Genomic DNA, 15,000 nt, shown 5'->3' with positions numbered 1-15,000 from the left:
GCTTTCCGCGCTAGCACGGGTTGGACGGTTTGACCGGGTCTGGGAAGCCAGGGGCCGCACCAGGCTCCAGTCTGAATCTGGCAGAGTTTCTATGGCTGGATGCCCTTCCTAACGCCAACCACTCCGTGAGTGGATTGGGTGCTTTTTACGTGCCACCTGCACAGGGGCCGGAGGGTCCGGCATCGTCACGATCATAAAATATTATTAGAGACAAAACCACTATTTTGCAAAACAAACAAGGAAAGACTTAATCAATACATAAAATTTTAATAAATAGTCAATTTATTAAAATTTTATGTATTGATTAAGTCTTTTTCTTAAACACACCAACACCAGTTGTCAAGCGGTGGTGAGGGACAAACACATACTAATCTATATATATGACAGGCTTCTTTCAGCTTCTGTCCACCAAACTCACTCGCAAGGTATTGGTTGGCCTGGAGCAATACTCTCTTTTACTTGTTTCAGTCGTTTGACTGTGGCCATGCTGGAGCACCGCCTTTAGTCGAGCATATCGACCCCATAACTTATTCTTTGCAAGCCTAGTACTTATTTTATCGGTCTCCTTTTGCCGAACCGCTAGGTTACGGAGACGTAAGCACACCAGCATCAGTTGTCAAGCGATGTTGGGGGGGACAAACACTGACACAAAAACACACACATACATATATATATATATACATATATACAATGGGCTTCTTTTCAGTTTCCGTCTACCAAATCCACTCACAAGGCTTTGGATGACCCAAAGCTATAGTAGAAGACACTTGCCGAAGGTGACATGCAGTGGGACAGAACCCGGAACCATGTGGTTGGCAAGCAAGCTACTTACCACACGGCCACTCCTGTGCCTATATAGTCGAAGACATTTGCACATGGTGCTCCACAATGGAACTGAACCAGAAACCACACCTTTGCAAAACGAACTTCAAAACCTCACAGCAAAGCTTAATTGCCAAAAGTTCCAAACTAACTCAAAGATTGGCAATTTCGTCTACCTTTTTGATCTCCATGTGTCCAACACACGTGGACATGCCTACAAAGTCAGAAAACAACACAGCTCCCATGACTTTCGGAAACATTTTTTCACGCTCAGAGTTGCTGAAGCATGGAATAAACTGCCTGCGTCAGTTGTTGACTGCCATGACACTGCATCCTTTAAGGCCCTCATGCTTTCCGAAATCCGCCGAAACTACACCTGATTATATATACACTTTAGATGAGTTGTAGTGCACCTGAGCACTGTACACAATGTTTTATTATTATTATTATTATTATTATTATTATTATTTATTATGGCACTTCTCAAACTTATTTTAAAATTAGGAAGACTGCTCTAATATAGATTAACTTACAATGAAAATTATGATTATCAATTATAATTATCACTGGAATGTTTGAGAAAAAAAATTAAAATTGGAAGTGCTTCATAAATAATGTAGATTTTTTTCAAATAGTCTACCAAAATTATGATGATTTGTAACTCAACTGATGACAGAAAGCTCTCCGAATGACCCATCCTTGTTTTTTCCTGTCCTTCTTTGTTTCGTCTAAATAACTGAATGCTTTGTTGTTGCCTGTTGTGTTCTGGTTCCATTTTTTGTTTTGTTTATATATACATATTAGCAGCGTATATACACTTTTGGTCTCCTGTATGTATGTATGTGTGTGTGTGTGTATATATATATATATATATGTGACCTCGTGTGTACCGTTGGCGATTTTTTTCCCTCTGTCTTCCCTTCTCCTATGTTTCCGACGAAGAGCTCTGCTCGAAACATTAAACCCTCCTTCTTTCCTGAGCGTCCAATAATACTATATTTGTTCCACGTCCTTGCGTTGTTGTGTTTTCTTGTGCTTTCTTGTTTGGATTAACTATATATATATATATATAAGTATATATATATATATATGGTTAAGCATATTTACACGAGAATAAAAAGATTTTGCTGAGTCTATGTATATAGTTATCTATGTGTGCGTAGACAGATAAAAGGACCATTTGTGTGTGTGTGTGTGTGTTCATATATCTCTAATAGTATCTAAACATGTATTGGTGTGAGTACAGCAATAAGTTATACATATGTATTGATCTATGCCAGTTTTCACATCTGTATATAAAATTGTGTGTGTTTGCACTTGTATAATTAATGTTGTTTGTGTGTGCTTGTTCTATATATCTATCTATCTACCTACCTACCTATTTATCTAACAGTCTGCCTATGTATGTATGTATGTATGTATGTGTATGTATGTATGTATGTGTGTATGTATGTATGTATATATGTATGTATATATATGTATGTATGTATGTATGTATGTATGCATGCATGCATATATATGTATGTATGTATGTATGTATTTATGTATGTATGTATGCATGCATGCATATATATGTATGTATGTATGTATGTATGTATTTATGTATGTTGTATGTATGCATGCATGCATGCATGCATGCATGCATGCATGCATGTATGTATGTATGTATGTATGTATGTATGTATGTATGTATGTATGTATGTATGTATGTATGTATGTATCTATTTACCTATCAATCTATATGTATGAACAGGTGTTTTTAAATATGTATAAATAGTTGATTGGTTGCTATGAGTGAGTAAATAAGCGTGTTAGTATATATATATATATATATATATATATATATACGTGTGCAGGTGAGGTTAATATTCATAGTATGTTTGCGCACACATCTGTTAGACGTGTAAGTAATAGCACATTAGCATGCACACGTGCGTGCGTGTGAGTTTGTATGTGTATTTATAACTAATTATCTTTACAGGTATACGTTTATATCATTTCATGTTTCTATATGTACTGCTCTACAATGTGTGTGTATGCACATGTGTTTGTATGTGTAATGAGAAGTTTGAATACACATGTGCATATATATATATATATATATGCATGTGTATCCAGAAATGTTTATATGTATATATATATGCATATGTGTGTGTGTATATGTGTGTCTGCCTATCTAGAAGTTTGTATAAATATATTATATATAAATATTGGATATGTTGTGAGTGTATGTACATATATATGCATGCATGTATGTATGTACACTATATGTATGTATGTATATATATTTATGTGTATTATATATATATATATATATATATATATATATATATATTATAGTGTTTGCAGTGGTGGTGGTGGTGGTAGTGACATTCATATGATAGTGGGAGAGAGGATGATGATGGTGGTTATGATAGTGATGATGGTGGTGGTGTTGATGATGATGGTGGGTGTGATAGTGATGATGGTGGTGGTGGTGTTGATGATGATGGTGGTTGTGATGGTGGTGGTGGTGTCTGTACGTGTGTGTATGCTTTTATGTGTGTGTGTGGTGGTATTAAAACGTGTGTGTGTGTGTGCATGTACAAACACAGAAGCCACATGCAAAAGCTTGCATGTATATAAACCATTCATATTGCGTGTATATATCCAGTAAAGATCAGTATCAATGGTTTCTTTTTTTATTAATAGGAAGTGCACTCACTCACACACCCTCACTCACACTTGAGCACATTTACCAACGACTCTCCTAATTAGTATTAGTTTCTTGTTTTTAATTATTTACCTGTAATGGAAGACATCAGTATCTCAGTCACTATCATCACCATCATCATCATTATCACTATCACAACCACCATCATCATCAACACCACCATCATCACTATCACAACCACCATCATCAACACCACCACCACCATCATCACTATCACCACCACCATCATCACTATCACCACCATCATCACTATCACAACCACCACCACCATCATCAACACCACCACCACCATCACTATCACTACCACCACCACCACCATCATCACTATCACCACCACCACCATCATCATCAACACCACCACCATCATCATCACTATCACCACCACCATCATCATCATCAACACCACCACCATCATCATCACTATCACAACCACCATCATCATCCTCTCTCCCACTATCATATAAATGTCACCACCACCACCACCCCACCATCATCACTATCACCACACCACCACCATCATCATCACCACCACCATCATCATCACTATCACCACCACCACCATCATCATCATCAACACCACCACCATCATCATCACTATCACAACCACCATCATCATCCTCTCTCCCACTATCATATAAATGTCACCACCACCACCACCACCACCACCACCACCACCACCACCACTAATGGCGTTCCTGTTCCCAACAACTCATGCATAACTGAATGCATCCGTACATATCTAAGGCTTGGGTTTATTACAAGTACAACATGGCTTCTCTGTCAACTAGTTTAAAAGAAATCACCATCGTTGCTATTACCTCTCTAAGTGTAGACCTGTGAGTCAGGGAAGGGGAATTAGAGAGGGCACTCGGCCTTGGACGGTGGAGTGCCTCGATTATCCCTAGAGGTCATCCAGTATCAGGAGGATTACATCTCTATCATCAACCACCTTTTAAAATCTATTTTTATCTTTTATTTTTTAACCTTTGCATTTCCCTTCCTTTTCATTGTATACTGTGTATACCTATTTTTTTTTTATTATCCATGTATTTTATTCCTTTATTGCCTACAAGGGGCTAAACACAGAAGGGACAAATAAAGACAGACAAAGGGATTAAGTCGATTACATCGACCCTAGTGCGTAGCTGGTACTTAATTTATCGGCCCCGAAAGGATGAAAGGCAAATTCGACCAAGGCGGAATTTATTTAATTCCAAATATGAATGGGCATGGCTGTGTGGTTAGGGAGCTTGCTTCTTAGCTACATGGTTTCGAGTTCAGTCCCACTGCATGGCACTTTGGGTAGGTGTCTTCCACTATAACCCCGAGCTGACCGAAGCTTTGTCATTGAATTCAGTAGGTGGAAGTTACTGCCCTGTGTGTCTATGTGCATATAGCTGCTCAGTGCCTCTCTGAAAGAGAGAGAGAGAGGGATATATATATATATATATATATATATATATATATATAAGATGGGCTTCTTTCAGTTTCCATCTACTAAATCCACTTACAAGGCTCTAGTCAGCCAAATGCTATAGTAGAAAATTCTTGCCCAAGGTGCCATGCAGGGGGACTGAACCTGGAACCATGTGGTTGGCAAGCAAGCTTCTTCCTACACAGCCAGAGAGAGAGAGAGAGATACATATGCATGTACAAACATACATTGATGTGTAGGGGGTAGCATTATTATTTGACTGTATGAAAGCTTTCAGGTCAATAGGTCAATATCTTTACTAATTAGCCATCAACAGAAATTCGTAAATATGGTTCTGGCACTGCTCTTTTAAAAGATTGGTTAATTATAAATTGACTCCTGGATCTCTGCCATCGGTTCTTCTTCTTCTCCCTCTTTGTGTATTTATTTTTATTTTTTAAACTTTTACCAGTTCTTCAGCCAAAATTTCGCCAAGTTTGATTTACAGGTGACCTTTGACCTTTCCAAATTGGATAATACACACATACAACAACTGCTCCACTGATCGAGACAGGGAGGGAGAGAGAGAGAGAGAGAAGAAGAGGAAGAAGAGAAGAGTGGAAGAGGAAGGAGTAAGAGAGGGAATAAGGTTAGGGGGGAGGAGTAAATAACTTGATCAACTATAAATAATTAATCAAGGAAGGTTGCCATATAAAAACCCCTTCCGAGAACCCACCCCTCACCCCCACCCTACCCCGTCCCATACGAGTAGTGTTGATGAGGGGAATGGTTGCGTAAGGTCTCTGTGCGAGGTGGTGGGTGGTCGTTTACAAACGGTCGAGAGCGTGGCATTAATTCGTTTAAACAAGTTCGTTTCCGCATGTTCTGTTTGTTTCATTAGGTGCCGTTAATTAATTTAATTATCATATCCCATCACCACAAACACACACACGCATACACGCACATATATATATATATGCGTGCAATTGCCCACGGCTAAATGACCCCCAGATGAGAGCCACAATGCAGTTGTCTGATTGGCTAGAAATAGCAATCAAATTTAATCTCGCCCCCCCACCTCTTCTCTCTCAAATTAAGAATATTGGCATATGTTAATATGTTAACAAAACATTGACAATAGATAATATATATATATCTATATATACAAATATATATGCATGCAAGAAGGTATGTTTGTGTGTATACATACAGGAGGGTGTGGATGTGTGTGTGTATATATATACACACACACATATATATATATATACATACACACAAGGTATCTATAAGACTACACATACATACTCTTTTACTTGTTTCAGTCATATGACTGTGGCCATGCTGGAGCACCGCCTTTACTTGAGCAAATCAACCCCAGGACTTATTCTTTGTAAGCCAAGTATTTTTTCTATCCGTCTCTTTTCCCGAACCGCTAAGTTACAGGGACATAAACACACCAGCATCGGTAGTCAAACGATGTTGGGGGCACAAACAGAGACACACAAGCATATAGACACACACATACATATATATGATGGGCTTCTTTCAGTTTCCGTCTACCAAATCTACTCACAAGGCTTTGGTCAGCCCGAGGCTATAGTAGAAGATACTTGCCCAAGGTGCCATGCAGTGGGACTGAACATGTACATATATGTATCCGTTTCTTTACCACATGACTTTGTAAATGAACAATCTGGTGTGTTTATTTTAATGTCCTACCAATGTATACAGTGAGTTTCTTTGCCCTAGGTGTCGGGAAGACACTTGACAAGAAATTGAAACAAAATTGAAAGAAGAGGATAATGATGATAATGAAAATAATAATAATCTTTTCTATTATAGGCACAAGGCCTGCAATTTTGGTGGATGGGGATTAATTGATTACATCAACCTCAGTGCTTGAGTGGAAGCACTCCGTCGGTTACGACGACGAGGGTTCCGGTTGATCCGATCAACGGAACAGCCTGCTTGTGAAATTAACGTGTAAGTGGCTGAGCACTCCACAGACACGTGTACCCTTAACGTAGTTCTCGGGGATATTCAGCGTGACACAGAGAGTGACAAGGCCGGCCCTTTGAAATACAGGTACAACAGAAACAGGAAGTAACAGTGAAAGTTGTGGTGAAAGAGTACAGCAGGGATCACCACCATCCCCTGCCGGAGCCTCGTGGAGCTTTTTAGGTGTTTTCGTCTCAATAAGCACTCACAACGCCTGGTCTGGGAATCGAAACCGCGAGTCCGCTGCCCTAACCATTGGGCCATTGCGCCTCCACAGTGCTTGAGTGGTACTCATTTTATCACCCCCCGAAAGGACGACAGGCAAAGTTGACCAAAGTGGAATTCGAACTCAGAACATAAGGGCAGATGAAATGTCGCTAATGATATTAATCATCATCATCATCATCGTTTAACATCCATTTTCCATGCTAGCATGGGTTGGACGGTTCAACTGGGGTCTGGGAAGCCAGAAGGCTGCACCAGGCTCCAGTCTTATCTAGCAATGTTTCTACGGCTGGATGCCCTTCCTAACGCCAACCACTCCGAGAGTGTAGTGGGTGCTTTTTATGTGCCACCTGCACAGGTGCCAGACGAGGCTGGCAAACGGCCACGATCGGATGGTGCATTTTACGTGCCACTGGCACGGGGGCCAGACGAGCCTGGCATAATAAATGAGAAAGCAGCCCCAGATATATATGGAAGAAAGAAACATAAATGTTAAGTGACTGTACCTTTATATTTTTCCACTATAACTTCATATTTCCCAGCTTGGAAGTGCTTACGGAACAATTCTTGTGGTAAACTCCAGATCTGTCGACCTATATTGTTCTCGATAATTGTACAAGATGTATTTAAGGCTGAAAAGACAGAGAAAACAAGGAAACAGTGATGAATCTATATATATATGGGCATATAACGGGAAGGTTTATGAAAATAAACAAAAGACGAAGGCAGGTTGAGTACAAACAAACATATGTATTAGTATGGCGCTCAGGAATAGAAATAGAAAAAGGCTTTTACGTTTCGAGCCTACGCTCTTTGACAGAAAGATACACAGAAAAAAAACAAGGAGAGAAAAAAATGCATGTAGGAGCTAACGATCTATCATGTCTATATGTAACATAATATATTTAGAACACATATGCATAATATTATACATGTACATGCATTCTTTTATTCTTTTTTTCTTTAATTTATTTCAGTCATTATATATTTGACTGCAGCCATGCTGGAGCGCCGCCTTTAGTCGAACAAATTGATGCCATAACTTATTCTTTGTAAGCCTAGTACTTATTCTTTTGGTCTCTTTGCTGAACTGCTATGTTACAGGGACGTAAACACACCAGCATCGGTTGTCAAGCGATGTTGGGGGGACAAACACAGATACACACACACATATATATATCATCATCATCATCATCATCATCGTTTAACGTCCGTTTTCCATGCTAGCATGGGTTGGACGGTTCAACTGGGGTCTGGGAAGCCAGAAGGCTGCGCCAGACCCAGTCTGATCTGGCAGTGTTTCTACAGCTGGATGCCCTTCCTAATGCCAACCGCTCCGTGTGTAGTGGGTGCTTTTTACGTGCCATATATATATATATATGTGTATATATATGTTGGGCTTCTTTCAGTTTCCGTCTACCAAATCCACTCACAAGGCTTTGGTCTGCCCAAAGCTGTAGTAGAAGACACTTGCCCAAGGTGCCATGCAGTGGGACTGAACCTGGAACCTTGTGGTTGGTAAGCAAGCTACTTACCACATAGCCACACTTGCACCTATATACCATTATATATATATATATATATATATATATATATATATGAGGGGTTGCCAAAACATTCCTGGCTGTAAAGGGATCATGAAAGGCCTGGTTGGAGGCCCGACCATCTGAGTTCTTTTTCCAGCTATGTACCTTCATTTAGGGTTTGTCCGCAAATGTAGTTTACTTCAAAAATAGCTGTGTGTATGTGAGGCGGAAACAGAAAAGAATGCTTCCACCCACTAATCGCAACCTCTTCCCACCCTGCCAACAAACGGACTAACAGATATAACCAAACGACTGCTTACCTTGTTTGCAATATTTTTCATCTTTTTTCGCGTTCTCTATCACCTGAGAGACGACGGCGTCGAGCTCCTCCTGGGTGGGTGCCCGCTTCTTGTGACTGCGTGACCTCGGTCGATGGAAGCAAAAGTAATAACACAATGCAACTATCACCCCGACAAACAATAAGACACTCACACAGCCAACGATGATTGCCGTATTACTAGATTCTTCCACTTTCGGCTTCTCTGTTGTCAAGTTGTCACAGTTGACAATATCTGAAAAAACGACGGTGGGGAAAAAAATGATTGACATATAAGTGGTACACATGGTGGTGGGATGGTTCTAACAATTATAGTATTGGTAGGTGATGGTGGTCTTGGTTGTAGTATATGTTGTAGTGGTTATGGCTGCAGTGATTGTAGTGGTGGTGGTTGCTGAAGTTATAGTAGAGGTGGTGGTGGTAATGGTATAGGCTGTAGTATAAATTGTAATGGTTGTGGCTGTAATGATTGTAATGGTAGTGGTGGAAATGGTATAGGTTGTGGTATAAGTTGTAGTTGTTGTGGCTGTAATGACTGTAGTGGTGATGGTTTCTGAAGTTATAATAGAGGTGGTGGGGGTGGTGGTAGTGTTGGTGATTGTAGCGCTGCTGGTAGTGTCAATAATAGTGATGGTGGTGGTGGGTGTGGTAGTTATAGCACTGACAGTGACAGTTGTTGTTGCTGTAGTGAAGGCAGTTGTGGCCAGGTCAGGTGGTAGTGGGTGCGGTAGTTACTGAGACACAGGATGCAGGGCAGGTGGGCTGAGGGTTCCTGCTCAACATATTATTCTTAGGTGGAGGGCATCTTAACATGGGGCCTTAGGAAGCTAGGGAGGGTTACTGGGGCTGCAGCTGTGTCTTTATGTCAGTAAACATGGGTGTGATTTTTACTGTATGGAGTTTGTTTTAGCTTGAAATGAGGGTCCAAGAAAACAATAGCTGTAACCCTTTCGTTACCAACCTGGCTGAAACCAGCTCTGGCTCTGTAATACAAATGTTTTGTCTTCAAGAATTCTGAATAAAAATCTTCCACCAAACCTTAGTCACAATTATGTTCCTAACACTAGCTGAATGATAACTAAGTTATTTTACTAAATTCTTTGTAATATTTAAAGTAATTGAAAGAAACACAGAGCATCTCAAAATAAATGCAGTAATGAAAGGGTTAAAATATATAATAGAGAAACAATTCTTAACCATTTTGATACCATCCCAATTGAAACTGCCTCTGGTTCTGAGTACAAATGTCTTGTTCTCATAAGTTTTGAATTAAAATCTTCCACAAAACCTTAGTCATAATTTATGTTCTTAACACTAGCTGAATGATAACTAAGTTACTTTACTAAATTCTTTGTAATATTTAAAGTAATTGAAAGAAACACAGAGCATCTCAAAATAAATAGGGTAACGAAAGGGTTAAAAATGGTAAAAAAAAAATAACTTACCATCCATCACAGGTCCACAGACATTGTCAAATGTCCCGTTACTCTTCTTCAATGTACATCGAGATACCTTTTCACAACTGCAAAACAAGTGTATATAGGTATTGATATATGTGTATATATACATACATATGAAATAAGTTGTGAAAATATTCACGAAGTTCGTGAAGTGGCCAACCCACAAAAATAAAAAGGTGTATCCGCAGGAGTGGCTGTGTGGTAAGTAGCTTGCTAACCAACCACATGGCTCAGGGTTCAATCCCACTGCGTGACATCTTGGGCAAGTGTCTTCTGCTATAGCCCCGGGCCGACAAATGCCTTGTGAGTGGATTTGGTAGACGGAAACTGAAAGAAGCCTGTCGTATATATGTATATATATATATATATGTGTATGTTTGTGTGTCTGTGTTTGTCCCCCTAGCATTGCTTGACAAGCGATGCTGGTGTGTTTATGTCCCCGTTACTTAGCGGTTCGGCAAAAGAGACCGATAGAATAAGTACTGGGCTTACAAAGAATAAGTCCTGGGGTCGATTTGCTCGACTAAAGGCGGTGCTCCAGCATGGCCGCAGTCAAAATGACTGAAACAAGTAAAAGAGTAAAGAGAGAGAGAGAGCTTGAATGGAAACAAAAGATATAGAATGTTTTGCATATGAACCCCATGGTTCTGGTAGCAGAAAGTTACAAAAGTTAACCAAGGATCAAAAATGGTTTCATGCATGGTGCTTACCAAACTAGAATTAAATGCAAGAGAATTCCTCATTAGATGGAGGGAATGATAGGATTTTCTCTGGAATGTTCATTTATTACTCTTTTACTTGTTTCAGTCATTTGACTGTGGCCATGCTGGAGAACCACCTTTAGTCAAGCAAATCGCTCCCAGGACTTATTCTTTGTAAGCCTAGTATTTATTTTATTGGTCTCTTTTACGGGAATGTAAACACACCAGCATTGGTTATCAAGCGATGTTGGGGGGACAAACACAACACACACATATTTATACATATATACGACGGGTTTCTTTCAGTTTCCATCAACCAAATCCACACACAAGGCTTTGGTCGGCCCAAGGCAATAGTAGAAGACACTTTCCCAAGGTGCCGCACAGTGGGACTGAACCCGGAACCATGTGGTTGGTAAGCAAGCTACTTACCACACAGCCGCTCCAATGCCTATATATATATATATATATATATATATATAAATAAACAAATCATCATTTAATGTCTGCTTTCCATGCTGACATAGATTAGACAACTTGATTGGAACTGGTATATATATATATATATATATATTAATATATATATATATATATATATCTGTGTGTGGGTGTGTATGAATAACCAAGAGACAAAAGAAATGATTGATTAGTTGACAGTAAGGAGTGAAATTGAACCAATGCATTTGTGTATTTATTATTATTGGTGTTATGACCCTCCCAAGATGTGAGATTTCTTTTAACACACCAACTCCCATTAGGAATTTTACAAACCAAATACAAAACTGAAATAGAAAATATATACATGTGTGTCTGTGTGTGTGTGTGTGCATGTATATATACATGCACACACATGTTATATATATACAATTTCAGTTTGATGCCAATGGTGATGATGATACAGAATAAGTTGACTTTGGCAAGGTTTGAACACAAACCTGCAGGACACAGAGATTGATTTATATATGCATACAAAAACACATGCACACAATATATATATATATATATATATATATATATAATATACACAACTAGATATTTTCTATAAACTGGTGCCAAAGGTGATGGTGGTAGCGACACCGTTTTACAAAAAGGGGTGAAAGGTCACGTTGACTTTGGCAGGATTTGAAACCCAGAACTGTAGGACACAAAGGTAAATTAGAAAGAAAACAAACGAGGTAAAATAAAATAAAATGCAACCCACATCAAAACAAATAGAGAAAACAGTTTGAAATTTTGTTAATTCAGTGCCAAATATTGGTTTACAATTCCATCCTGTCCCACATTGCAAGTTCTGTGTGTGTGTGCCAGTGTATATGCATGTGTGTGAGTGTGTGCTAGTGTATATGCATGTGTGTGTGTGTGTGTATGCATGCATATATACACACACATATGTATATCTTTTGTCTTTTACAGGCTCGAGTTATTAGACTGTGATCATTCTGGGGCTCTGCCTTGAAGGGTTTGAGTGAAATGAATCAACCCAGTTCTTAGATATTAAAACCTGGAACTTATTCTATTGGTCTCCTTTGCCAAACTGCTAAGTTATGCGAATATAAACAAACTAACACTGATCGTGAAGCAGTGTTGGGAGACAAACACGAAGACACACCCATACAGTTATATAAACACAGACACATGTGGAAAGAGCTCATGGAAGAGGTAGACCCAGGAAGACATGGGATAAAGTGATGAAAGCTGATCTCAAAACATGGAGCCTTATGACAGAGATGACAAAGAACTGAGATACTACCTGGCACCTAGCTGTACTGAAGATGATCCACCCACCACAACAGAACTGATATCCTAAGTCACTTTGGTTAATGCCACCTGCCACCACCTGAAGAAATGTTTTGTCTTGCAAGTAAGTTACTTGGCAACCCTATTGGTGCTGGTGCCACATAAAAAGCACCTGTACCAGTGCCACTTAAGATGCACTCAGTACACACTGTAAAGTGGCTGGCATTAGGAATGGCATCCAGCTGTACCCAAACTGTCCAACCCATCGCAACATGGGAAACAGATGTTAAATGATGACGATGATGATGATGATATAAATATATATATATATATCCAATTAAGCACGTAAATGTAAAACAAGGTGGGGGGAAAAATGGTACTCGAATACCTACCAGAGGTAGAGTAATATGCTTTAATAATGAAGTAAATATATATATATATATATATATAGAGAGAGAGAGAGAGAGAGCAATCTCAAGTATAATCAGCCAAAATTGCAAGGATAATCTGGTGCTTGACTGAGGAAAGAAAACTTTGAATGACCTGTCCTTGTTTTCTTTGTATCGTCTATCTGAATGTTTTGTTATCCCTTTTTTGTATCACCTAACTGTCTGGATGTTTTGCGTTCTTGTCCCATTTTGTATTTTATATATATATATACATAAGTATGTATATATGGCAGGTTTCTTTCAATTTCCATCAAACAGACTCATGTACAAGGCTTCGCTCAGCTTAAGTACACTGTACAAGACATGAGCCTGAAGTGCCAAGCAGTGGGACTGAACCCAGAACCATGTGGTCGAGAAGCAATCTTCTTACCATACACACAAGCATAACATACATATGTTGTGATTAAAAACATCAACAAAAATCTCTTCCTTTTCTTCAGGGTCATAAACCATCATCATCATCACCACCACCATAACTGCCATCATCATCATCATCATCATCATAAATATCGCCATCACCAGCATCATCATCACTATCATCTACAGTGTTTATTTAGTAAAATGCAGCAAAAGTATAAGAGGTTAGTGGGAGTGTGAAACAGGGGATAGGGACAGGGGGACACATTGCCTTCAGGGCGAAAACAAAACAAAGAATAAAATGAATAACAATCAAATAAAACGAAAAAAATTTCAAGGGCGGGGTGGTGGGGGGGGTCAGGTGGAAGGGACCAGAAAGGTGGGGGGGAGGTAAGTTGGATGGACATGGAGGGAGCCAGTGGTAGCGGTGGAGATAGCTATGATGGTGGTGTTGATGGTGGTGGTGGTGGTATTGACGATGGTGAGCGTAAATGTTATTCAAACTGAGAAAGGTAAATGCTGGGAAGAGGTAGGAAAGGGTTGTGGGGAGGGGGTGGGGGTTGCGGCGGAGGGGGGGGAGTTATGTGAGGGGAGGAGAACTCCCAGCAAGATTTATTCTAATCAAATAAAATCAATAAAAAAGGGTATTTTGTTCCCCTCTTTTTTTTGGTTGTTTTGCTTGCATACTTTTATTTTTATTTGTGTTTTGTGTATGTATATGTTTGTGTATGAATGTGTATGTGTATTTTCTGAATATTTCTATGTTTAAAATATGGAAAAGGTTTCCAGATGGTTGTGTGGTGGAGGTGTGATGGTGGTGCTGAAAGGCAGGGAGAGGTTGTAGGCACATGTCTATTTGGTCTTGATTTTCAGTGTTTCATTCAGGCTTTCCATTCCATCTGCATTTTTATCATCATCATCATCTTCAAAACCACCACCACCACCAACATCATCACCATCACCAACATCATTACCATCACCACCACCACCACCATCACCAACATCATTACCATCACCAACATCATCACCATCACCACCACCATCATCACCATCACCATCACCACCACCACCACCACCACCACCACCACCATCATCACCATCACCAACATCATCACCAACATCGGTACCATCACCTCCACTGCCACCACCATCATCATTTTCAGTCTGCTTTCCATACAGGCATGCATTGGATAGGTTGAAAGGATCTGATGAGACAAAGGGCAGCACTCAGTTTTGGGCAGTTTCCGTGGCTGGATGCTCT

General features: G+C 39.6%; 1 protein-coding gene across 1 annotated transcript in view; it reads right to left on the bottom strand.

Moving 5' to 3' along the window:
• LOC115224692 overlaps positions 1-15,000 on the bottom strand; it is a 139,969-nt gene that overhangs the window by 23,276 nt on the left and 101,693 nt on the right. The window contains exons 5-7 of the mRNA XM_029795549.2: positions 10,481-10,557; positions 9,019-9,270; positions 7,679-7,804 (exon numbers count right to left, since the gene is read on the bottom strand). Coding sequence (XP_029651409.2) covers positions 7,679-7,804; positions 9,019-9,270; positions 10,481-10,557 — 455 coding nt within the window. The remainder of the gene's footprint in view (positions 1-7,678; positions 7,805-9,018; positions 9,271-10,480; positions 10,558-15,000) is intronic.

This window comes from Octopus sinensis, linkage group LG26, assembly GCF_006345805.1.
Source record: "Octopus sinensis linkage group LG26, ASM634580v1, whole genome shotgun sequence".
Classification (NCBI taxonomy): domain Eukaryota; kingdom Metazoa; phylum Mollusca; class Cephalopoda; order Octopoda; family Octopodidae; genus Octopus; species Octopus sinensis.
Note: the sequence above shows the minus strand (reverse complement) of the source record. Positions and strands in the feature narration are given on the sequence as shown.